We start from the raw sequence: 25,982 nt of genomic DNA, 5'->3' as shown, positions 1-25,982 counted from the left end.
AGGCACAGAAGAATTGGAAAACCTTAGGCTAGAACTAGGAGGAACCCTTGAGAGAGGCAAAAAGAAAGGTGGTAAAGCCCATGATGTTAAAAGCAGTCACAAGTGGAAGAACAAGTAGCAAAGTAAACACAAGAGTGCAATGCGGAGTCAGGAAAAAAGACCAGTGTGACCTCCCCAAAGCAGGCTGTAAGTAGACACTACAAGGAAGGCACCAGAATCAAAAGATGTGGCACAAACCTATTCCTCTCTATTAGAGTCATTCTAATTCTAAATTTGGCGCTGGTTTAAGCCACGAAGCAGAAGATTCAGTATTCTTGTCTATTGGGGCTTACTATGGGCACAACTCATCTATATCAATAGAGGAGGAAGCCTGAAATAATGTGATGATGGCTGATTAATTCTTTATGTCCTTCCCTCTGAAAGGATAAGCAAGTCTCACTCACTAATGGTTTAGTCAGAACTAAACAGGACATATTTGGACAGAGAATATACCCAACTTCTGAAACTCATTTGAGGAGTTTAGGGGATCAAACTCTATAGCTGGAGTTCAAAGACATTGCCTCCTTATTTTATCTAAAAACACACTGACATTTTCTTTTTCACGATAGCAGATAAGCACTGTTCCCACAATCACAAACAGAAACTATGGAAGATGTAATCTTCAGAGATGCTCAGCAAGTTCTAACACTAAAGACTTTGGTGATTTGGTTTGCCTTATTTAGTTACAAAGGAGACAAAGCTTCTAGAATGAGCCCATTCCAGAGCAATACAGGATCTAACACATGTTTTAGGGTGGCTGATAGAAAGAAGAACTAAGTGAAATAGAAATAAAAACATCTGAAATAAAGGTTCTAAAGATCTGAAGCACGTGAGAACCCTCCCAAGATGATGAATACATTTTTTCTGCTGCTCAGAATACAAACAATGCCTCCTTCTCAAAGATGTTCCCCACACATAATTTCCATATGGACAGCAGATCTTACAACAATAAGCAGCAAAAAGGTCAAGCCACCCAGACAAATGAAGTTTATTTATAGGTATAATGATCAGAACTAACATATTCCTCAAATTCACATTCAAACACTTCACATTAGTTTGCAATGATCCACAGAGGTGATACTCCTACAATATTTGCCACTTTCAGCTGGCCTAATCTTTCCTTGGTAGAAATAGAGCCTGGGAATAATTTTGGAGCATAAAAAAAACCCACTTGGTCATTCCGTCCCAGAGGATACTGCAAGCAACAATTCATCTATGACCTTGCCACGCTCCTCCTGGAGCCAATGAGGATGGACCCAAGGAGGTGATGCTGAGGAACGTCCCTGCTCACCACTGCAATTCTGTTTCCCTGACAATGAATCTTTACAGTGGCTTTCAACTGCCAGCTGATGAGGATGAAGAGGGCAGACCTCAGAACAGGAGAGAATGATGCTTTCCAGCTCCATGGGTTGCTCTGAAATCAAACTCAACCTGAGGAAATTAGAGATGCCCAGCTGCAGCAGGGCAAGAAATGTTGCTGCTCCTGTTTGCCCCAGGCATTCAGATTCTGCTGAGCTTCAGACTAAGTTAAGCTGCCAACTGAACCTGCACTTTACCTCTGGTGAAGTGTCTCCTCACTTTCTCCAACAGAAAAAAAACAGCTTGTTGTTTCTGGCAGATGCTGAAATGATCCACCACAAGTCATCATCTTTTTTTATTCCAGGACCATCTAATGCACAGCTGAGTCGCTGCTGTGCTTGAAATCTTCCTCTTTCCCAGCCACATACCTGGCAGCAAGGACAGCAAGCTGGAACACGACTCGGCCAGACAAAGAGGGGGCCGTGGGCTGAAATCCTGCACGTTACAGCGGCCACAACTGCTCTGTTGGACACTTGGAAACTCCTTACTTAGGACTGGGCACCATCCTCTCCTGAGTATTCAGTAACAGACTTTCCCGGGAAGATCAAGTTCAAGGAGCAAAGTCCCCTGCACAATGGTCTGAAGCAGAGTGCTCCTCACGTAGCACTTCCAGAGAAGTGATGGGCACGGCTGAGGGTCCTCCCCAAGCACATGGGACTGACACAACATTGGCCACCAAATCCAACATGTGTGGCTACCAGGCCTGACCTGCCCTTTCTGCCAAAGAAGGGGCACACGGATCTCCTCTCAGACCTGGCAGCTCAGAGTGAGACATCTATACCAAGTGACTGCCTGGGGCTCTATCTAGTTTATTAAAGACATCAGTGGTGCTGTAACTGCACAGATCTTCTACTTCTGTCTTCAGATAACTATTGGCAGGGGAATACATGGCCTACCTACCAAAATGAGAAGCTACCATCAAACATTTAATTAAAATCAGACAGTAAGAAAAAATACTGTTGTCGCTCCCTCACGAAGTGAAAACCTCAGAAGTCCCTGCTGCCCAGGGAAGAGCACGGCCATGCAGCCACTGCTTTCCCCTAGTGAAGGAACAGCAGCTGCTTGGTTACCCATCCTAGACTTCTGTTTATGGATACGGATTCAAATTTTCAATAGTTTTGAAGACTGAAGAACCTACATTTTTCATTATTAGAGATCATTTGAAATATGAAAAGCATCAACTAATAACTAAAAATTAAAACACTTAAATCAATGTTCCTGCTAATTCCCACCTATGAGTTCTGTAAGACCTGAGCAGAGCTCTGGAGAAAGTTCCTATTTTTTGTGCCAAACTTTAGAATAAACAGTAACACCCAAGCTAGTGGTCTTGCCAACAACAGTGGTCGATACACAGTTTTATCAATAAAACATAAATAACATCATGTCCTACCAGCATGGTTTCAGTCAACAAATCTTCATTAACAATATTACACCTTGGGTGACAAATGTGGCAAAAGCTAACTTAATTGCTGTGACTTATCCAAGTGTACCTGGGCAGTTGACAGCTTTCCAGATTCAAGCACTGCAAACATCTATTACAGATTGGTTAACACATTTTAAAGCAAATGAGTTTATGAAGAACCACCAGTAAACTACGCAGAGTGCTATTGACCAGGTTTCAGTTCAGTCAAAATTCTCCAGAAAGGAGCAGAAAGGATTTTGTTATTCACTCGTGCTTTTGGCAGCTCTCTGACCCCCCAGCCTGGCAGCCCAGACTTGGTCTGCAAAGAGCACAAAGCTCATCAGTGGGCAGGAAGCACTAGATGTCATGGAGCGACATTAGGCCATGATTTAACTCATTCTGGGCTAGTGTCCACGTGTGATGACCGATACTGGAAGAGCTGAGGTGCTTCAAATGAAAAAAGTAAATATCTGACACAGTAATGCAAGAATCCAACTGCTTTAAGGATCAACCATGGTTCAGAAAACATCTGCCAGTGATAAACCTCTTCTGTTCATTAAGAAGAAACGGGGAGACATGACCCATCTCAAGGAAAAACCAAACCAAACCAAACCATGACATATAAAACACAAAACAAACAAGAAAACAAGAAGTAAGAAGATCTACAGCAGAGGACTCTTCAGAGATACAGACAAATGCACAGGAGGACTCAAAAAGCTGGAAGTCAAAAATCAGACACTCAGAATCAGCTATTTCCAGATTAACACTACAGATTATTATTTAAACAACTGACTCAAGGATATGCAAAATCTCTGTGACTTGGAGATTTTAGGACAGTGCTCAGTGGCTCCATGTCTCCTACAGCTACTGCAGATGCCACTGGTCAAGATCTTCATCTTGTGCTTTGCAGGCAGGGCTTGGTGAACAGTCGTCTCTTCTCATCTCCAAATGTATTATTGGTTGTCTCCATCAGAGTGCACACAGCAGCTGCTGTCACTATGTCCCCTTCAGGCCAGTCTTCATGTGTGACTGGAACTGTTTGCACAACAGAAACTGCCAGATGGGGCAAAGAAGGGTCTTCCCAGAACATCACCAGCAGCCTCAAGACTCCAGCCATGGTTTTCTAACAGTTCCAAAGCCAGAAGGTACCAAAACCACTGCCAGATTTTTCTACAGCAGGAGCACCAGCTTATGGTGCTGGCCTCAAACGTGGTATAGCAGTCCCCCAAAATCAAGAAAGCCTGAACCCTCCAACACTGAGCAGATGGTTAATTCCTCAAAGGCAAGAATGACCAAACTAGATTTTGAGTTTGCATTCCAGAAACCTCATCTCAGCTTCAACAAAATGCAAGAGGAAGGACGGATTTCAGAAATCTTCTTGCAGAACTGTCTGGAATTAGGTTTACCAGGAGACTCCCTGCAACGCTTCAAACGTACCTGACAACATTCCTTGGATCTCAGCATTATTTTCTGCTAACCCAACACCTCTGTACCAGTAGTAAACTTTAAGACAACCAAGAGGAGCTTGCTCATCCACCCAGAACACCATCCTGACTGCAGTTTGCAACTGCTTGGATACTCACATCTTTTCCTAAGTCCAGGATCCCCCCAAGCACTAAGTGTTCGATTTTGCAACAAAGGAGCAACAAGTCCAGGTATGCTCTAACACAACTTGCTTTCTTTACACGCATTCAGACAGAGGCGTTAGCTGCAACGCATGGTATCTGGAGAGCAATTCAGCTTCAATAACCAACTCCATTTGGAGATCCAAGTCACAGAGCAAACTCTCCTGCTGCTCATACAGCTTTGTGTCTGTACCACGAATAAGCAACATTTCTTCCCGGGCTCACCACATGACAACATCCGCCAAAATAGTGTTATGCACTGGGGAAGGGGATGGGTGGGTAAAACAGCTTTGGGAGTACTATCTGAAGCACAACAAAAAAATCATGGAGGTGCACGGCATGTTTGAGCAGCATCTGTTGAAAGTGTCCAAATGATATTAAGACACTGATTAAAAGACAGAAATAGATGGTAGACCTGGAAGTGGTCAAAAAAGATGTTTCCCGCAGTCTTTACCTGTTGCCCAAATGCTGCAGGAGGGTGTTGAACCCCCTTACGTCAAGTCCTGGACATCTCCCACAAGCAGCCACAGCCAGCTGGAGAGGAAAGCTGCAGGCACAGCAGGTGACTCTCCAAAGGAGATGCCACAGCCTGGCAACAGGTCATGAAATCCCCAGCCCTGGAAGTCCTGAAGACCCAACTGGACAAAGCCCTGAACAATGCGGTTTGAAGTCAGCTTTGCTGTGAGCAGGAGGTCAGTTGGACTAGAGACCTCCAGAGGTCCCTTCCAACGTAAATCTGTCTGGTTCTTTGGATAAACCTTACTACCCAGGGAAGAGAGAGAAGACAAGAGGGCAGAGTCCCAGGGAGGATCTGAGGGCAAAACATCTAATTTTCCTTAAGTGGCCTTACAGAGCCAAAATACTGAAGTACAAGGTGCCTTAGCTAAGCTAACAAATAAATTGTCACAGCTCTAGCCTATTCTGTATTTCCCTTCTGCTCCAGAGGCTTCTGGTAGCAAATCTGTGTCCATCATGGTCATGCATCCCAGCATCACTGATCATAAAACATCCATAACAGAAATAACACAAGGGGCTTTGTTCCCAAAGCAAGGCCGTGGGCTCGGCCTCAGCCCCTTGCTCTGTGTGTCAGAGCTGTGGAGGAATCTGTCGTGACTTACTGTCACCCTCCAAACCAAGGGCACCTGCAGCAAGAGGGATAGGCAGGTGCAGAGGAAAACGGGGATTGTGCAAACATGCACGCTGGGGCTGTAAGATGCAGATCGGTAATTACAGGTGGCAGCGTGTAGGCTGTGGCTAGTCTTTTAATAAAGCTGGGCTGGCCATAATGACAGAGCTACTCTCTTAACACCAGCTTTGACCCTGGGGTAGGCAGGCTTCGGCGAGAAAATGCATGTTAGAAGTTTTCTTGGGGAATGCAGCAGCCATGAGAGGGAAAGAAGTTACAGCCTAGAACAAGAGCCATAGCTGAAGCACAGCACAAGGAGAAGGGAAGAGCACAAACGAAGCAGCTCTCATTCTCCTCAGAAAGAGTCTGCAGGAACCATTCCCCAGCACTCAGCTGAGCGTCCTGTCCCCACCATCACCTGACACACACCATGCCCAGCGCTGCCTCTGCCCACACGAGCCTATCTGACTGACAGGGCCTCTTCCCGTGCCAGACACAAGCCACAGGCAGCTCCCAGCCCCGCTGGTGCACGTCCTCCCATCTGGGGCCGGTCCTGCTTGCACCTCTGCAAATGACACGAGAGGTACCGCTGGTCCCCAGGGCAGCTCGCCGGCCGCGCTGCTCACACGCCAGGCTCCAGCAGGTCGGGGCTTTGCCTCCTCCAGCGGCACAAGGCAGCTCCAGCCCCAGGGGCTGCTCCCTTCTCTTGCGGGGCCTGATCCTCGACAGCAGCGCGTGGTGTCCAAGGAAACACACACAAATTTCGGGCCCCACGGACACCCCCAAGCCCTGACCAGACCCACCCCAGGGGGAGGGCAGACAGAGCGGTTGGCCAGTTCGCAGACTGGCAGCTGCAATTTTTTTTGTGAGCTCCACAGACTTCGTTACTACGTGTGGTGACAACAGCATAAAGGCTGCGTCGCTCAAAGCCTCTGCCCGAGACGCAGCGACAGGCAAGCCCAGGACGGTGCTGGGGCAGAGCGCTGGGTGCCGGGGGCCATTCGGTGCCGCCCCACAGCCCAGCTCCCCACGGCAGGGACCGGCCCACGGGTGTGGGTGCCATCTCATGAACCGCCAGCCCCCGAACACCGATGCGGCCGGGGGCGCAGCTGGTCCCCAGCACCGGAGGGGGGCGCCACCCTGGGGCCTGCCCCTCCCTCTCCACTCTCCCCAGTCGGCCCCGGGCTGGGGGTGCGTGGGGATGGGTCTCAGGCTGGGGCCGCCCCCACCGTAGCGGGGAGGACCCCAAGGCCTGATCCCCCTTGCTGAGGGTCGCACCGGGGTCTCCCCCGTCCCAACCGGGGGGTGGAGAGGATGGTGCTCGTCCCCCCCAGCAGACACGGGGCCGGTGCCGCATCAGGGTGGGGTCCCCGGGACCCGCCCCCCCGCCGCAGGGCGCCCCCAAGCGGTGGAGGCGGGGAGGGGGACGAGCGGCGCCGGCCCCGCTCCCTCACGGAGCGGCGGGCCCTGTCCCCTCCGCCAGGCACGCGCCACGCCCCCCCCTTCTGTTGGGGGGGCCCCACCCCTCCGGGACCCGCGCCGCACGCGCCCGCCCCACCCCCACCCGCGGGGCCAAGCACCGGTACCCCACGGGCGGGCGGCTCGAGGCGGGCCCAAGCCGCTCCGCCGCCCCACCTGCGGCTCCCGTGCGGCCGTAGGGAGGCGCCTGCGGCCGGTGCCGCTTGTACCTGGCTCCACGGCGCTGCGCCGCCCGTTCTACCCAGAGCCCGGATTCGGGTCGCGGCCCCTTTAAATGGAGGCGCCGCTCGGAGCCTTCAGCGCGCTGCAGCCGGAGGGGGGGCGGGGGCAGCGCCCCATTGGCTGTGCAGAGCGAGGGACGCTTTACCATTGGCCGCGGCGGTGCCGGGGCTCGCGAGACTCGCTTGCAGGCGGCGGCGTCGGAAACGCGGAGCGGAGCCTTGAGGCCAGGATGGGCGCAACAGCCCAGACTCCGCCGGGCGGCCAGAAAACCCGGAACGGATCACCGTAGCGGAGCGGGACCGCGCGAAAAGACAGCGTGGAGCCGAGCGCGGGCAGCGGCCGCACCCCACCGGGGCACGGCGCGGTGCGGGGGGCATGTGCAATGGGGGGTGCGGGCCGGAACGAAGCGCCCCGTCCCCGCTGGTGCCTGCGCGGCCACCCGCAAAATGCGGAGCGGATCGCGCGGAGCGGGCTTGCCACCCCAATGCACCCCTCCCCCCCGCCCCCCTTAACCCTCTCGCTGCCGCCCCGCGCGGTCCGGGCCCCGCTGCCACCCCGGGGGATCCAGCCCGGCCGCGCCGCCACAGCCTCTACCTGTGTGCGGGGGGAGCCGCCCGGCCGGGTCCAGACACCGCCACCGCCTCCCTGGAGCTGGAGCGTCTCCCCGGGGCGGTGAGTGACAGCGCAGCCGGGCGGAGCTTCCGCGGGGGCTCCAGGACACGGCACCGCCCCCGGGAGGGGCTGCCCCGGCAGGCGCCCGCCGCCTGCCTCCCGCCCCAGGCATCCCCCCCTTATTCTCGACATCCCACACACAGCTGGACTCCCCTCCCCGACCCAGGTCCCGCCCCCCTCCGTGCCCCCCAGGCTGCCCCCACTCCACCCGTGGCACCCCACACACTCCCTAGCTCCCCTCCCTCAGCCATGACAGCCCCCACCCGGGCTCCCCTCCCCCACTCGCAGCAGCCCCCACCCGGGCTCCCCTCCCCCATCCATCCAGCCGTGCCCCTCGCGTAGTTCCCCAGCCAGGCTTGAGCTCTCCCGGGGGCTCCACTCCAGGTGGGGCCGGGGCTCCCTTCATTCCCGAAGGGCACCATTTCCCTCTTGGCCACCCCACTTCCCTGGAGGGCTCCTCCATCCTTCGGCCTCCCCCCGCCTGCTTTATTGTGTCCCCGCGGGGAAATCGGGGGTGCAGGGGCTGAGCTCGGGAGCACACCGGGCTCCGCAGCGCTGGGACCAGGAGGCGCCGCCGGGGCGACCTCCCGCGCTGCGGGGAGAGAAAGGCAGGGTTACAGCCGTCAGGAGGCGACGGCGACGTTGCGGAGAACCGGCCGCACCGCCGGCTGCTCCCCGCTCCCGGACGGCTACGAGCCGCCGCGGGGCTCCCGCTGCCGGGGAGCGGTGGGCCACGGGCGCACGGCCCCAATCCCGGTTACGACGGGACACAGAGGGAGACGGGAAGGTTTATTGAAAGGCGGTGAAATCCAACTCGCCGGCGTCAGTTAACGGCCAAGCTTCGCGGTGTCCGAGACGGGGCGGCAGCCGGACCGCTCCCGGCACCCTGCAGCCCCCGGGGCCGAGCACGGCCGGACCCTCCGCACTCCCGCGGACCGGTTGCTCCTGCCGAGCCGGCTGCCCTCCCGCAGCGGGACAGCGTCGTCCGGACGGAGAGAGATGGCGGGACAGCGGGAACGGTGCCCCGAGGAGCAGGTACGGGGGCGCCCGCGGCTGGACAGGGAAGGGAGCGGGCACGGGGCTGACGGAGAGCGGACCCAAGCGATGCGCCGGCTCCCCCAGCTCTGCCTGGGCTCCGGTACTTACTGGCTGTAGCGGAGGGGCAGAGTGGGCCGCTCCCGCCACCGGCCCGGGCACACGGTAACGAGGGTCGTTACACGAACGGCACGACACGCTCTCAGCTGCCGCCGCTGTCCCTTTAAGGCGCGCGGGCCCCCCCTCCCCTTTCTGCGCGTGCTCAGAGCGCTCCCGTGACTGGTTGGGCTCCTTTGTCCCTTTCTCGCCTCTCACCCAAGCTTTATGTCCGCGGCCATGATTGGCAGCGCACGGGGCGGGCTGCCACAGCCCGCACTGCCAATCGGCTCCGTGTTGCGGGCTGCTGGGGCGGGCTGTCCCGCCCCGCCGCGGCCAGCCTGTGAGTGGCGGCCAGCACGGCCAGTGGTAGCGCGGCGCTGGGAGTCGGGAAGCCAATAGGAACGCGCCTCGCAGGCGCCCTGTTAGGGTGCGCGAGTTCCGGCCGCGCGCGCGGTCCTCTCCGGGCTGCTGCGGGGCGAGGAGGCCGCGATTCGCATCGGACCCGTGTCCGCCACCAGGTGAGGCCGCGGCGGTGGCGGGACCGCGGTTCGGCTCCGCTCTGCCGCGGGGCGGGTGCTTCTGAGCGGCCGCCGCCGCCAGGGCCCTGCGGGAGCTCACCGCGGCCTGTGCGGCCCGCCCTGCCGCTGCACGCGGCCGCTGTGGCGGGCGGGCGGGGCCGGTGGTGGCGGGAGCCACCCCGGGGGCTGTGGGGCCGGGAGCCGCGGTCGAGTTCCGGGGCCGTGTCCGACCGGGCGTGTCTGCCTGCAGGTGACCAAGATGCAGGGCAACAAGGGCTTCAACATGGAGAAGCAGAACCACGCTCCGCGGAAGCAGCACCAGCAGCACCCGCCGCCCGCCATCCCCGCCAACGGGCAGCAGAACAACAGCCAGAGTGAGTCCCGGGCCCGCCGCGGGGAGCCGCCCGGCCCCGCTCTGGGTAGGCGTTGAGCGACCGCCTCGGGTGACGCGGGTCCCGGTTCCTGCCCGCCCGTACCGGGGCAACAGGTCTCGGCGGAAACGGACAGAACCCGCTCGTTCGGTTTGGAACAATGAAACGTCGGGTCCTGAGCAAAGCGCGGCTCCTGTTGCCTGTGTGCATGCAGCGCTCGGGTGTCCCATTGTTGGGGGCCGTGGTTTGAATTGCAGCCGGATTGGTGTGGGCTGCTTTGCTTAGTCCGCTCAAGTGTGCGTGCGGCTTCCGTGGGTTTGACTGGGATTTGTTTCTGTGTTCGTGACGCCGGGCAGTGATGTAGGAGTTCATTCCTTGTCTAAAATTTTCAAGAAAAGTGCACTTAAAAGAGTTTGGAAGTCTTTACACTTTCTGTAAACTTTACAAATGTGGGATGGTCTGTTTTCTATTGGCTCTGTTTCCTTTTTTCCCACATCGTAACAGATGACTTCTGAACACAGGTTTCCTTAAGTACAAGCAAAATAATTTTGTGATTTATGAAGATACATTTGTAGTAAGAACGTTGTTACAGTAATCTGCAGTCGTCCATTAAGACTAAAGTTTTACATGGGAGGGACTGGGAGATACTTTACTGAGTACTATTTCAGCTTTCAAGTCCCAGCTGGCAATGACAATGGCTGTTACTGTAATCTCGTGTGTTTCCAGATTTGTTCTTAATCAGTGTGGACTGTAGCTCTGTTATTTGGGATACAGAAGGGGTGCGTGTGTGCTGAAACAATATGCATTAATGGCTTCTACGGCCTCGACTGATCTAACTTGATAGTTTAGAAGTATGACTGGCAGCCAGGCATTGCCGTTAGCATTTTGAGGTGATGAAGTGCTTTAGTTTTATTAGAAATATATATATATATATATATATTTTATTTTGGACACTTTGGCCATTCAAAACAAAAGTGTATAGAAGTCACGTGTGCACTTTGCCTGATTCCTCTGTGTGTTTTTTCTGTCAAAGTTGCAGGTTTAACTGCATACGCAGAGTTACTGGGCTAGTAAAAAACAAACAAACAACAACTATATATTCTTATTAGGTGGCCCTGTTAAACGGGCTCCTTGTCAGTTCATGGAAGATAATAGACAAGGGTGGCAGACCAGTCTGTTTCCAGTCAGGTTGGAAACAATGCTACACAACAACTGTATTGTGGTATTGTCACAGGGATCAGCTCATAGTGAGTGACTGTATCCTGGATTCCTTCAAGTGGATCTACTTAAGGCAGAACAGTGATAGTGGTATAACTTATCTCCAAATGTTTCTATTAATGGTGTGAAGAAGCTCACAAGGCAAAATACCGCATCCTTACTGTGTGAAGTAGACAAATTGCTGTCACTACTCTTCTATAAATATACGATATACTGTCAAGTCTCTTTTTTTTTTTTTTTTTAAATAGTGTTAGCCATGGAGGTGTGCTTATTCTTATAAAGGAGTTTTCTTTGCATGTCTTGCAAGCATTGTCTTTGCATGAATAGCCTTTCCTGGCTAGTACCATGCTTTGTAGACTCAATCAAGCCGCTCATGTTTGTACTTTTTTTTAAATACATGTGGCCATGAGGTATGTCCTCTGCAAAGCAAAGGAATTGCTTTCTGTGGCTTGCTGTCCTGATTGGGGAAGTTCCATATACTTTTAAGAAAATGGGACACAGGAAGTGAAAGCAATAAAGCCACCCCTGTGTCTGACTTATAGCAGAGCTTCCAGAATTGTGCTGGGCTCTTGCCAAATAAAGGGTTAAAAATTGTTTGTAAGTATGTGTGTATATATATGTATAAATGTATGTGGGGATTTGAGAATGTTCTGTCCTATATTTATTAGTGTTAGATAGAGCATTACTTATTGAATATAGAATTTTGTAATGAATTTCATAATTTTTCTGAAGTCTCACCTATGTGGCTGAGCTTTGGGGTGGGTTTTTTTCACTATTTTCACCATTCCAGCCTTCTCTTCAGCTTGGAACCCAAGACTCTAGAACCCAAATCCTATTTTATAGAATAACAGCTGTCTCAAATGTTCTGTCTGGGTGAAATTTCCTCCTGTTTGCACCTTTTTCTAGACATCCAGATTTGGAGGTTTTTGAGTAAAAATCTGATTGCTAGACAAACTGTGGCTTTTCTGTAATTATTTAGGTTGTGACAGCAAAATCCTGTATTGTGAGTATAGTTGATTTTGCTGCAGGCTGGTCATCTTTACCAGTTCTCCAAAAGTTGAGCAAAATCTTTCATGTAATTTCAAGCTGCAGTGTTATTTTTTCCAGTTGTAGAAAATCTTTCACTGGTGCTAACAAACACCTAGGTCCAAGCACATGTTTTCTTTAAAAAGAATATGGGCCCACTCTGAAATAAAATCCCCTTGTTGCTGTAGAGATGGCTGGAAAAGTTTGAGCCTGAAGTGAATGGGTGGTGTTACCTCTGTTGTCCTATGTCTCTGTGTTCACTGTGATGAAACCTAATAGAATTTATCCCCCCAACTGTAGAGCAGCTGTGTACCTTATTCCCCTCAGATGAAGGCCTGACTATTGACCTGAAGAATTTCCGGAAACCTGGTGAAAAGACCTTCACCCAAAGAAGCCGCCTGTTTGTGGGGAATCTGCCCCCAGATATTACAGAGGAAGAGATGAGAAAGTTATTTGAGAAGTATGGCAAGGCAGGTGAAGTCTTCATACACAAAGACAAAGGCTTTGGCTTTATCAGGCTGGTGAGTGACTTGTTGCCTTTGGGGTGTTTTCGTGGCAATGACTTACACTGGAGTATTGCTAATTGGAAGTAGTACATGATCAGATATCTTGCTAATTAAGCCTGCTGTTGATTTTTAGTAAGCTGCACTATAGGATCAGCTTCTACAAGTGGTTTGTCTAGAGCTTGTTAGGAGAAGGAATGTGAATTCAGGCAGCTTGTGGCAGGATTGATATTATCTGATCAAGTTATTCTGAAGCTGGTAGAAAACAGAAAACACAACGCTACTATAGACGAGGTGGAATTCCATTTCCTGGAAGGGTATAAACATGGAATTTCTATGACCATAGGTTGTCACGCAGCTTTGCTGGTGTGATCAGTGCTCTTGAGGTAGGGGATCTCTAGATGATTGTGTTGAAGCCTGTCTAGAAGGGAGGTAGCTACCAACATAGAATAATGGTTCTTAGACTTCATTGGCTCATGTACTACTTTTCTGAAAGCCCCAAGGTGAGTGGATGGAGCATGAGGTTCCCACTCCAAAGTCTGGGATGCTTTGCTGTAGTGTAGCTGCTTGGTAGTGACTTGAATGAGTGAAAAGGTGTGAAAGGGGCATAGGATATCTTCCATGGATTGTTGTGCAATCAGCGTTTCCTTTTACAGTTATCGAACTTGGCTAATAGTTGAATCTTGATTTTTATTTTTTATGTATTTTAAAAAAAGGCATGCTTTATTGCTTTTATATAATTATGTCTGATAGATAACAATCATTTAATTGATTGCTTAGTTTGCACTGGCTATTGCGCCAAGCTCATGTCTGATACATTTTTCCCTCACAAACTCTGTGCATGCTTATTCAGCTGGAGTCATTGATGATTGAGAATAGCCATGGTTTGTTAGGGCACATTTTACCATGCTATGAGAGGATTATTTTTTCCTCTCTGAAGTACTTGTTCAGGGGAAATAGGCTCGTGACTGTTGTGACAGTGACTGGCTGATCCTGTACAGCATTGAGAGTTTTAATAATAACTCTTTATATCTTCAGGAAACTCGCACTCTGGCAGAGATTGCAAAGGTGGAACTAGACAACATGCCTCTACGTGGGAAGCAGCTAAGAGTGCGTTTTGCATGCCACAGCGCATCACTGACAGTCAGGAACCTGCCTCAGTTTGTGTCCAACGAGCTCCTGGAGGAAGCCTTCTCAGTGTTTGGCCAGGTGGAAAGGGCTGTGGTTATTGTGGATGACAGAGGACGATCCTCTGGGAAAGGCATCGTGGAGTTCTCAGGGAAACCTGCTGCTAGGAAAGCCCTGGACAGATGTAGCGATGGGTCTTTCCTGCTCACTACGTAAGTGTGGAAAGCGAGAAGTGCAATACCGTATGGCTTGATGGTTGGCATTGGCTTGGGAGTGATGTTTCTAAACACCAGAGTAGGACAGTTGAGGTGTGGGGCAGGAGGTGGTAGGTGATTTGCCTGGGGAGAACTGTACTTAGCTTTGTTCCAACAAGAGTAAGTCTGTGCTGAAACTCAGATCTGAAAACTTTCTTCTGGGAAGCTGCTAGTGGGGAAAATGCATAAAACTTCATGATAAGCTCTTTCTTGATAAGCCTTCTTAGGGCAATTAAAGCAGCCTTAAAGAAACAAGAGCTATTTCAGAGACCATCGATGGGCTTTGTTTCCAGCAAATGACAAGTGTGTTAATTATGCACTCTGGGTTGCTTCAGAGGCAAATCTTGGGATGGGACTCCACTCAGCAGCATGCACTGCAGACCCACCACTGTGGGCATGGAATCTGTCAGAGAAGCTGGTCAGATGGATTGTTTGGAGTTCTCACCATCATAAACTTTTTTCCCTGTGCTTAAATATCATAAGGCAAGATAGCATGTTCTTGCATAACTATGTGACTGGTTCTAGATGCATTCCACAGAACATGGTTTGTTGCTCTAACTATTAAGAGCGAGACGTTTTTGATCTTTTAGAAATAAAAATGACTCTATTTTGTATGTATGGAACTAGAATTTGTGAGTAGAATGCTTCCTGAGATTTGGGCTATATTACTAATTTCTAAAATTATTTTATAAGCTTTGTGCTTCTCATTTCTCTCCTTTTTCTTGGAGGCTGGCATGTGGCATAGCAGTACACACGTTTCAAAAAGGAGATTTTTTTTTTTTTTTTAATATCTATTTTTCTCCCTGAGACTCTTTGGGAATAACCAGCATAGTGTGTAGTGCTCTGCAGAAGGAGAGTGCTCTGCTGCTAGGGAGCTTCTGCTGATTCAGGAATCTATATGCTGGAAGAACCACGAAAACAAATTTTTTAAAGTGATCATGCAAAACTAATCACTACCAGTGTATAACTGAGAGCAGCTGAGGAAAACATTCAATCTTTTCGTAGCTGTCAGTGTATTAGATGATAGGACAGCAAACCGTTATGTTGCTTATTTCTAGTTATGGTTTGGTTTTGATTAAATTTGTTCTGGTTTGCCCTAGTTCATGACAGTAACAGCTAGATAAACTGATTGGAATTGGTTTACATTGGAAAATCAGATTATTAATAACATGTCACGTTGAAGCTACATTGTGGATCTTCAGCTGAGAAGGGAGATTTTTGCCTCTCATCCTGCCTTTCTGCTGGAGTCGGGGCACCACTTGCTGCTTGGCATAACGTGTTTGTTTCTCTTCCATTCCCCCAGCTCTGGCAAATGGGGTTGAGGAGCTAACGAGAAGCCGTGGTGCTGCTTTCTGCTCGGCATGAGCAGTGTCAGTGCTGTGGTGGGGAGCTAATTCAGAGACTGGGCACACTTCTCTTAAATGCTTCCACGAGGACAGAAGCAGACATGGGTAGTGTCTGTGTTGTGAAGTGCACCAGTGGATTTCTTGGGAGGGAAGTTCAGACAGGGCCCAATAGACACTTGTAGAGCACTTCTGCCTGCCAGTAGTGGCCCGTGGTGGTCTCGCCAGGAGGGTATGACTGACTGCTACAGCCAGCAGCCTCCAGTGGGGAGCAGTGTAGTTACTCTTTGCTTTAGGCAGCTGTGAGAAGGCACACAAGGACTTGCACAGCCCGTGGTTGGCCATGTGGTGAGGGAGGAAAAGGAGAAAAAACAGACTTTAAGGGACTGTAAGACTTCATGCTGAGTAGATCCTACTGGAGGACATCAGGTTCCAGTTAAGCTGTTAATTTGAACCAGTAACTGCAGGTGTTCTTTCAGTACATTTTCATTTGGATTCCACAACTACATTGATTAACAGTTCAGCTTCAACTCTGGAAAGAAAATAAAGAAGTGTTCAAAGTGATTTCTGGTTTCCCTTTGGTTGAGATCCTCAACTGCTCTGAATTTCTGTGAGCAGTGCTAAAAGCAGTCCAGTTCAGACACAATATGCATGCTTTCTTACACTGCAAGCTTATTCTTGAATGTTATTGAAAGTACCTCATCTTTTCTTTACAGATTCCCTCGGCCTGTCACTGTGGAGCCCATGGATCAGTATGATGATGAAGAGGGGCTACCAGAGAAACTAGTCATCAAAAACCAGCAATATCACAAGTATGTGCCTGCTGTGTGACAGTACATGAGACTAACTCTGGACTGGGACATTGATTTAGTCCCCTGGTCTTAGGAGGGTGGCTTTCAGTTGATGGAATAAAAAAATTGTCTCAGTTTAAGACAACATGAGATCCCATTGCTCCGATGAGAACCTGAAGCAAACACTTAAGGTACTTGTTGTAAGTATTACTGAAAGTCTGTTGAGGAAACAGATTTGAACCCACAGTGAAAATTTAAGCAATTATGTGAATTGCATGAGGAGATTGTGGAGCTGTCCAGGTATAAGGCCATGGTCTTTGAAGGCTTTCCAGTGTAGGTAGGTATCGTGTGATCCGAGCAGTGGGAATTAGTAAACCATGTGAGCTCATGAAATTTCCAAGTGAGGAAGATGACAGAGCTTCAGGAGCTGGGAGGCTGTGTTGGGAATAGTCATGTTCTCCAGGTGCAGTGGCTGCGTAAATTGGTGAAATAAACAGCCATGTTTGGGCAGTGTTTGTTTCTGGAGTGGATCTGTCTGTAAAATGTACAGCAAGAAGAAAAGACTGTCTTTCAAGAGTATTTCTAAATGTCTTTACCCATAATCTGGTGTTTTATGAAAGCAGTGTCATTGCTTGTTATGGAGGAGAATGGGACACAGTTTCCATGTATTAATATAATGAATCCTGCAGGAGGATTCTGCTTAAGTTTCTCCTTTCAATAAGGCAATTCCTGAGGGGCAGACAAACTGCTATCTCAGGCACAGCTATTTGTGAGAAAGTAGAAGGCAAAGTGGTTCCTTACTTGTTGCACTAAGAAATAAATTTCTAACTGTTAAAAGGATTTGCCATTACATTTAACACACAAATGTATTTTTTTTTGGTTCCTCCTTGCTGTGAACCATTCACGAGTTCTTCCTTGTCTGACAGGGAACGTGAGCAGCCTCCTCGATTTGCACAGCCTGGCAGCTTTGAGTATGAATATGCCATGCGTTGGAAGGCTCTAATAGAAATGGAGAAGCAGCAGCAAGAACAAGTAGACCGCAACATCAAGGAAGCTCGAGAGAAGCTGGAAATGGAAATGGAAGCAGCTCGCCATGAGCACCAAGTTATGCTCATGCGGCAAGGTACCAGTCAAAGATAAATACAGTATTGGAACTTGGTCATGGAGCATCCAGGGGTGGGTAACTCACTAGACTGGACAGAGCCCACAGAACGTGAGCCATGGGGCAGCTGCTTGTTTCGTAACCAAGCATGGTAGCACCAAATGAACGAATGATATTTCTGTACTACTGGAGGCTCCGTTACTTTATTCTCTTGTTTGTGGTGGTTCTAGTGCAGGAAGTTGAGTTTGGTTTTTTTTTACTGTCATCTTTTACAGATTTAATGAGACGCCAGGAAGAGCTGAGGAGAATGGAGGAATTGCATAACCAGGAAGTACAAAAACGTAAACAGTTGGAACTCAGGTAAGGGGTAGGTTATGAAACTATGTGAATCCATAATATTGTGGAATGAAATGCTTCTTCAGTGCACCTAATTGTTCAGTGTGACAATTTAATTACTACCTAAAGTGCAGCTGTTATTTTGGGCCTTTTTATTAATAGGGAGAGTGTACAGTTGGTTTAAGATGGAAGAGTCAGGAGTTTCTTCCTCTGATTAGTATTTGGTTATTTTACAAATTGTTGGTGTATGTTGTGCTGAGCTTCGTTGGACCTTTTTGCAGGCAAGAGGAAGAACGCAGGCGCCGTGAGGAGGAAATGAGAAGACAGCAAGAAGAGATGATGAGACGCCAGCAGGAAGGCTTTAAAGGGAATTTTCCTGATGCGGTATGTGTTCTTCTACCTTCCTGTTATATCTGGACACTGACATTATTAGATTTTTGCCCTTCCACAGCACGAGGCTTTCTGTGAATGCTTAACTTGTTGGTTGAGGTACTCTGCACCTTTAGCCCATTCTGCCCTGAGTTATGGAATCCCTGCAATCTTAATGCAGTTTAGTCTGGAAAATATGAATAGCCCAGTTACTGACCCACTGTGGTTCATGTAGGACCGGTTCTAGCGGTTCTAGCTGTCTTGCTGCTCAGAAAAATACGTGTTAACTCATTCTATTCTAACAGTAACAAAGATGTGCTGTCCTGAAGTACGGCTGCAGAACCGTGTAGTGGTTTTATGCCTGGCTGTATCGCTAGCCTGCAGTCTTTCTTAGTCATGCTTAGATGAAATGATCCCAACTTGAGGCAGAGCTGCAGGCATGTGACTTGCTTGTACTTGAAAGTCAGTTGGTCAAGTGTTCTCTTGTAAAGTAAAATGTGTGGTAATCTGCCTTTTAGCAGCAGTATCTCTAGCTCTATAAAGAACTGTCTTAAAATTAATTTCGAGTCCCAGCAGCTTTTCTGTTGTGGCGGCAGCTGTAGTGCTCTCGAGGTGGTTCAATGCCAATGATACAAGTGTTTATGTATCCTAGCAAAAAATTGGCCCCTAAGCAGATTAGCTAGACATATGTCAAACCAAAAAGGCTAAGACTGTGTGACTGACCTAAATGTGTGAATATTATCCTGCATAGCAGAACTCCTGATTTCTCTAAATAATAGTGCCTTCATGTGATAAACAGTGGCACTGAGGCTACGGATGAAGTGAACTCTGATCTTCAGTTCCCACTGTGTAAAAAGTAGTACCCTCGCTGAAGGGAGGTGCTCCTAGCGTCACAGTGAGGGAGATCTGTGATGTGTCTATACTCAGTTAATAGAAGAGAAATTGAAGTTATTAACTGGTATTTTAGTGCAAGTGACCCAGTGCTGCATCTTCATGTGAACTTGCATTCCTTTCAACAGGAAAAGCTTCTTAGATATGCTGAGGAAGTAGCAAAACTAATTCTATCTAATTTGTTACTGCTGCTCTGCAGATCTTTCCATCCGGATATCAGATATCTCTTTATGCTGCTGTTTGGTAATATCTGCACATGCAGCTTGTGCGGATGCACATACCATGATTGTGAAAAATGGTCTTTCAGAATGAGATATTTAAAATAAGGCCAGTTTGTTCAGCAGTTAATGGTGTGAAGGTAGCTCACATTTGCTTTTGAAATGTACCCTGGGAATGACTCTTCTACACAGTTTTCAGCAGTAAAACCTCAGAACTCATTGAATTTGTATAATTACATTTGAAATGAGTGTCTCTTTTGCAGAGGGAGCCACCAGACATGCGAATGGGACAGATGGGTATGGGAGGTAAGAGTATTTTGTGGCCATCTTTGTTCCTATGTTTGTTCCTTTTCTCCTTTACAAAGTCTCTACATTTTTTTGAGTAGTCTTGTTTTATTGGCTTCTTATTTAGAAACTCAGTTATAGTAATCTACCAGTTCAGTGACAGGAAGTGTTCATGTGACAGGAAACAGCAGAATTTGGGTACGAAGCAGTACCGTGCATTGTGAAAGACCCAGTTCGGTAAGCAAAAGGCTTGGTTGAAGTTGCTGTTGGATTCACAGTGTGCTTCAGAAGTTTGTACTGATACCAAAACTGGTATGACATGTACTGCTAGCCCTTGCATCCAGGAAATAATTCCTGTATTTCCGTATTTTGACTACATGATCTAGAGTTTCAGGCCATGTGTACAAGAGCAAGCAAGAAAGGCAATGGGGGCTCAGTGTTTGATGAAGGTGGTAACTGTTAGAGCCTGCTGTGGTTTCAGATAATACTGGAATGCAAGATCAGTTTGTTTTGACCTAGTAGTGCAAAGCTAGTTACTAGACTAGGACTGTGTCCCTGAATATAATGCTGTGTGGAGCTCACACGGTGTTTTGTGGCTCTGGAGTGATGTGTAGACTCCAGTCGCTGTGTCTGCCAGGACTATTTTTGAGTTTTCTTTTCCAGGTACCATTGGCATGAACAATAGAGGAGCTATGGGTGGTACCAACGTCCCAGCTGCTGCACCTCCTGCGACTGGTCCTGGAGCTATGATACCAGATGGAGCCATGGGAATGGTAATGTATCTCCATCTGCTTTTTGTGCAAATCTTTAAATGCAGATTATGTTGGTTTTGTTGTAGCACTATACTGCTAAAGTTGAAGCTTGTTTGCCTACCTAGACCTGTTGCTTAACTCCTGCTGAAATCTTTAGAAGTTAATCTTGCCTTGATACTAGTTGGTAATTTTCAGCAGATGGAGCCAATTCTAAGAACTACTTACTTTACTGCCAAGGTAGCTGGTGCTAAAACATTTGTTAGGGAGGTCTTTGATAGATGGAATGCTGTGTTACTGCTTGTGCCTCTGCTGCGCTGCCAGTGAACTGAACATCGAGAGTCCCTGGGACCTCCCCATTGATAATTTTACTGAAGTTTAGGTCTGTGTTCTGTAGAACCAGGCAATACCATGGAGTCATCTGCATTAATAATACCAATTATGGTGTGCATATATGTATCACATTGCCTTGCTTATAAATGTGTCACTGCTGTGAACACATGGACAAGAATAAATGGGAACCCCTGAGCCTGTTGTAAAGCAGCTCTGCTCTAATAGTCACTTAGCCCCAGTACCTTCAGTTCCTTGCCCAGAGAGGTTCTGCAGTCTTCATCCTTGGATGTTTACAAGACCCAACTGGATAAAGCTGTGACTAACCTAGTCTGACCTCATAGCCAACTCTCCTTTGAGCAGGAGGTTGGACTAGAGACCCCCTGAGGTACCTTCCAACCTAAATTGTCTATTCATCATCTTCTCCCTGCTGGAAGGAATAAGTTTGGCTATAGCAGTAACCCAGCTGGAAGGGAAGAGAGAGCCAAAGGAATGGAAATAACAGGATATGATCAGGGCACAAAACTAGTATCGCAGACTTATTTTGGAATTGGAGTATAGTGTACACATGGAGTGTGATAGTGCCATAGCAGTTCACTGCTCCTCGTTTGCGTTTTGTTTCAGTGAAGGAATATGTTAGAAACGTGAAGTTCTCCTTTCCCAGACTGCATTACTCACATGCTCCACAGCAGGGCACTGCTCTGTGAGGTGGTGCAGACTGTATTCCAGCATGCTCGACTACAGGTTATGTGGGGAAAGAGACTTGGTCCTGCAGTGGTCCTGTCAGTCCAGTTTTTGGGCTTCAGAGATATTTGTGGTGGGGTGAAGGTTTGTAGCAAGGTCACCTGGAATTGTGGTAGAATTTGAATCAACTCAGATGACTTTAACTTGCCCTTTGTTCCTTGTTTTTCTTCCTGCCTCTTCTGCATTGTCCTCGTTGCAAGACTCCACCGCCACCTGCAGATCGCTTTGGCCAGGGTGGTGCGATGGAAGGCCTCGGAGCGATGGGAGGGAACCCACCTGCCTTCAACAGAGGAAATCCAGGGAGTGATTTTGGCCCTAACAAGCGTCGCAGATACTAACAGGATTAAGCTACCCTCTGCACAGGCCCCAAAGAGGAATGGAATCTTGGCAGGCCACACAGGGTTCAACTGGGCGGGGGGGGGGGGGAGGGGGGATATTAAAAATAGTTAATTAGGGCCTGTTTTGGTAAAGCCACTCTAGGACAAGGGGAGTGCAGTCTGACTGGTAAAGGTTTTAGAAAATTTCATGTGGTGCATTCCTATAATTTCAATGTGAAAAATGGATTCTGGGAGGCTGCCGTGGTTGTTCAGTAACGGTAAAATCTGGCAAGGACCTTAATGCCTTGACCATTCCAGGTTTCCTATTTGCAGCTGGAGTCCTGAAACTAAACTAGATAAAACTGCAGTATGTCTTGGCATTTCTTTAGCGTAGCATACCTTGCTTAAGAGCACAGGGAAGTCTCTGGAGAACTAGGGCAGCATCTGGGTACTTCGCAGCTCCCATAATTCTGTAAATTTATAGAGCTCCAGATGATACGTCATGTAGTGAATTGGGGGAGATTTTGTGTTCGTTTATTTCTTTCTCTTTTTTTTCTCCTAACTTGTAGTTATTCTTTTTATCTGGACCATCTGTTCACTGTCACGTGCAGCCTGAATGGCTCGGAGGCTTTTGTTTGGATGAATTTTTTGATAACGTGTTGTATCACTGTTTATTTTTACTGGTAGTAAAGTACAATCTATTGGACAAAGATACTGTATCTCATGCTGAAGATTTAACTGAAAAAAAAAAATGTTTGTATAATCTTAACCTTGCCTGTCTTTTGTGTAGAAGTACTACAAGATTTTTCATTTAGTGTAAACTGTTTAAACACAAGCTGTACTTGTCCCACTAACAAGTTTGAGTTTGTCTGAGGAATGTTACAGGAATGCATTATTAAAGTGAATTTTAAGCCTTTTTTATCTGGTGTGTTGTGTCGTCTTTTTTTAATAACAATGTGTACATATGGATCGAAGTAAATCAAGCTTCAGATTATGGTGCACATCATTCTTGCATAGCTCTATAAAGAGCAGGTTTGATCCCTGAGAATTTTCTAGCAGTTCTTCTTGCCACAGAATGAATTTTGAGTTGGAATGAGACCTTCAACTTCAGCATTTCAAAATACAGGCTGTTTCAAAAAGATGTACCCAATTTGAAATTGCTGTATCTCTGCAGTTGTGTCCATCTTTTTGGAACACCCCGTCCAACAAGGGACTTCCTGATGCACCTACGATGTGTCCGTCTTGTGGATGCAGAGAGGCGAGATGTGAGACTTGTTCGTGTGTCCCTGGGAGTGCAGTTTGATTTGTCTCATCTGCATAGCACAGAGTTGTCTGTCTGTCTGCCCTGCATTGAGTTGTCTGTCTGCCGTGCATTGCAGTTGCAAACCCTCCTGCAGAGCTCTGAGCTCCCGCGCTGGGTCGGGAAGTGGAGCGCTCGCAGCTGTCAGCAGCGACAGTCGCATGTCACCTTGTGCCATACCCGAGGGAATCTGTGGGGACAGGAGCCTTCTGAGAGTTGTGTTCTGGTGCTGAAACTCTTGAGTTGAGGGGGGACCAGAGAGAGAAGCTTAAAGGTAAATTTAGGTGGGAAATTTATATGAGAGTTACAGCATAAGAAGCTGCCTTACAGACTTATGAAATAATAGGGAAGAAGAAAACATTTTCAAATACCTAACGTTACCAAGGCAATAACCTTAAAAAATGAAGAGTTTGGTCCCTCTGTAAGTAGGGAAAGATGAAATAGTCACTGGAGGATTGTATTGGTTTACCCGTGTCATTTGATGGCTTATAATTAGCCTGCAATGGGATGCTTGATAAGCTGTATTGGAGAGACTGCAGCAGCTCCTGCTTTTGTTTCTTTTGCTGGATTTGTTTTCCACATTTGAAAGCATCAGGACTAGTAGCGGGCTTGCTCAGGTGATATGGTATTTAATAGTGATTATCACAGGGATTGTGACTTAAATGTAGGCACAGTATGAAGAGTTTGGTGATGTTTTTCACCTGGTGCATTTTCTAGGACACCTAAATATTGCAAAATCTCAAAAAAAAAAAAAATTGGTGAGAATGCTGATTAGCTTTTCTGTTGTCCTGCAGAGAGGATGCACCTGATCTTGTGGCTCACGTCTGGAACATGGTGAGCAGACATTCACTCATGCCATGGGTGTTTTGTAAGCACGTTTAGTTCCAAAGTGTGAAATATTAGGAGAAGAAGTTGTGAAGTTGCACCCAGGTGTCTGTATTGTTTCTCGTTCTGCCCATTGTTCACCTGGCTTGCTGTTAATGAGCAGTCAAAAGAAAAGGGAAAGAGAGCTCAAATTTTCAGCAGCACTGTGCTACTGCCTCAATCCTATTAAACTGTAAGATGAGGATGGGTCTGGTTACTGCCTTTCCTTGGGAGAAAAATTATAGAGTAGGTGTGTAAAATCATGGGGAAGGAGGAATTTAGCACTGCTCAAAACTCCATCTAAAAAGACCACAAGACCAGTACCAGGTGAAAACTGAAGATCAGTGACAACAAAGAAAACCAAACACTCTGGTGTGAATGCTAGAGGTAACTATTCTCATTTGCTTTATGAAAACCTGTGACAGGGTCTAGTAAGGAAATTGTAAAGCAAACTGTTACTATTACTGAGGTTTTCAGAGGCGCGCAGCAGGGAGAAACGGCACCAGGGACTGTCGTAGTGCAGGGTTGCCGGCTGGGCGCAGGAACAAGCAAGGCTCCAGAGCACACGCTCCTGCTGGGGCTGCTGAAGCACTTTGGGTTTTGCTGTTGGCGCTTGTGCTGTTTGGGTCAGGTAGCGAGGGCAGCTCCCCAGGCTGGACTGCGCACAAGCACTGTTGTGATGTGCTGAGGTTCAGCCAGTGCAGAAGGGAATGAACGCTTCCCTCCGCCTGCTGTTCCTGATCTCTGGCTGTTATCTAGTTGCAGATGGATGAAGTATTTTGACTGCGATGAAGAGACACCCTTGCCTTTTTCTGCTATATCTGATCTGCTTGTTTAAAATGCACTTACGCAGTATCAGTTCATACCAGACCAAGGACCGATGAGCAGCCTGGTGCTTATCACTTTGCTTTTAGCTTTAAATCCCCATCATTTGTCAGCTTCAGAAGTTACATCTTGTGCTTTATGCAGCTTCCTATTAAACAACAGTGACTGCATTTGTAAGAATCAAAGATAAATCTGAAAAATCCAACTGGTACCTGGATAATTTTGTCACATCAAAGCAGAAGACTAACTTTTTTTTCTGGCACAGTGCATTTCACTGGAAGCTGTCATTTACCATAGAAAGGTACAAGTGATGGAATATGCTAAACTGCTTCTCCAGGGAGCTACCTTTGGGAGCTGGAAGAAGGATGTTGTGAATTCCTGTGGCCTTGCTGATAGGAGCTGTCGTTCCTTCTTCTGTCTTGGTCGTGGCCCAGGTACCTGCTTGTCTACCTGGGTCACCTGAATGCCAGAGGTGGCCAAAAGGAGAGGGAGAGACGGGGAGCTCAGCCAGGCACAACGCTGCCCTTGGGTCACTCTTCCCTCACTACAGCCCGGCTCTACCTGTGCTCACAATGGCCACGCTTTAAGGCAACAGGACCCTCCAAAGGAAAACCTGTGAAATCCCGTGTACTCAGCCAGTTCAGCCTATTTCGTGCAGCAGGTTTTTGTTATGGATGCCAGCTAATGACAAGAAAACTGAGTCTTAGGAGTAGATTGAACACTTTTGAGGACCAAAGTGCACTTTCTGGTGAGAAATACTGCATGCATTTTCAGAGTGAGTGCTGGAGTAGCCATGGCCAGCAGCTCAGCTCCTAGGAGATTAAATTATGTCTTTGGAGCAAGACACTGCCTGAGCTACAGGGAGAAAATCCCCATCAGCTGAGCAGCTGATTTCAGTTTGAAGGTGTAATTGTTCGGACCAGAGTGTTGGAGCAGTAACCCTGTAATGACCCTAGCGGCTGTGCTCCCTCACTGTGTCCTCCCTGGGGAGTCTCCCCTTGGGCCGGGAGCTGTGGACACCCCAATTTGCTGAGTGTGTCACTGTGCTATATTCCCAGTACATTCTGTCTTTTGAGCCACCTCATTCCCTGCAGACACCTGCAGCAGAGGAGCGAGGGCAGAGCAATGCCGCTGCATGCTCTTGGCTGCTTGCTGCTGCTCCTCGGGTGCTCAGGGGGCTCTGCTCAGCCGTGCTCCCCCCAGATATCTGCTGGTCCCTCTGCGATGTGCCTCGGTGTGTGGCTCAGCCACAGCATCCTCTGGGTGTTTGTTTCCTCCAAGGCATGCGAGGTAACCCGAGCTCCGGATTCCCACTGGCACGGGGATGGTGACAGCTGCAGCCTCGCTGGGCGCTCGTGGAAAGGACAAGATCTGAAACCCTATAGCTCTGCTTAGCCCCTGGGACCACAAATGCCCCCATCACAGGGCTCTACGTGCGTCCA

General features: G+C 48.5%; 2 protein-coding genes across 10 annotated transcripts in view; one reads left to right on the top strand and one right to left on the bottom strand.

Moving 5' to 3' along the window:
• ZMYM3 (zinc finger MYM-type containing 3) overlaps positions 1-7,919 on the bottom strand; it is a 31,336-nt gene extending 23,417 nt beyond the window's left edge. For 3 of the 4 annotated variants that reach the window (XM_082062158.1, XM_082062160.1, XM_082062161.1), the window contains exon 1: positions 7,240-7,313. The gene's annotated coding sequence lies outside the window, so the exon portion shown is untranslated. Of the gene's footprint in view, positions 1-7,239; positions 7,314-7,846 lie in introns of those variants that run through there. The other variant, XM_082062159.1, reaches the window with a different exon arrangement.
• A 623-nt stretch (positions 7,920-8,542) lies between these two features.
• Positions 8,543-22,470, top strand: NONO (non-POU domain containing octamer binding). 6 transcript variants are annotated; one of them, XM_082062162.1, is made up of 11 exons: positions 8,543-8,959; positions 9,827-9,995; positions 12,492-12,712; positions 13,733-14,034; positions 16,136-16,231; positions 17,137-17,333; positions 17,588-17,672; positions 17,930-18,032; positions 19,390-19,432; positions 20,075-20,184; positions 21,435-22,470. In XM_082062162.1, the coding sequence occupies exons 1-11, from the start codon at positions 8,924-8,926 to the stop codon at positions 21,570-21,572; spliced, it is 1,500 nt and encodes a 499-aa protein (XP_081918288.1). In that variant the 5' UTR covers positions 8,543-8,923; the 3' UTR covers positions 21,573-22,470. The 6 variants fall into 6 exon arrangements, with proteins under 6 accessions (XP_081918288.1, XP_081918289.1, XP_081918291.1 ...); XM_082062163.1 differs by having other exon boundaries at positions 8,547-8,959; positions 12,519-12,712; XM_082062165.1 differs by having other exon boundaries at positions 8,550-8,959; positions 9,827-9,950.
• Positions 22,471-25,982: the final 3,512 nt, after the last annotated feature.

Source organism: Streptopelia decaocto, assembly GCF_964273445.1.
Source record: "Streptopelia decaocto genome assembly, chromosome: 10".
NCBI classification, from domain to species: Eukaryota; Metazoa; Chordata; class Aves; order Columbiformes; family Columbidae; genus Streptopelia; species Streptopelia decaocto.
Note: the sequence above shows the minus strand (reverse complement) of the source record. Positions and strands in the feature narration are given on the sequence as shown.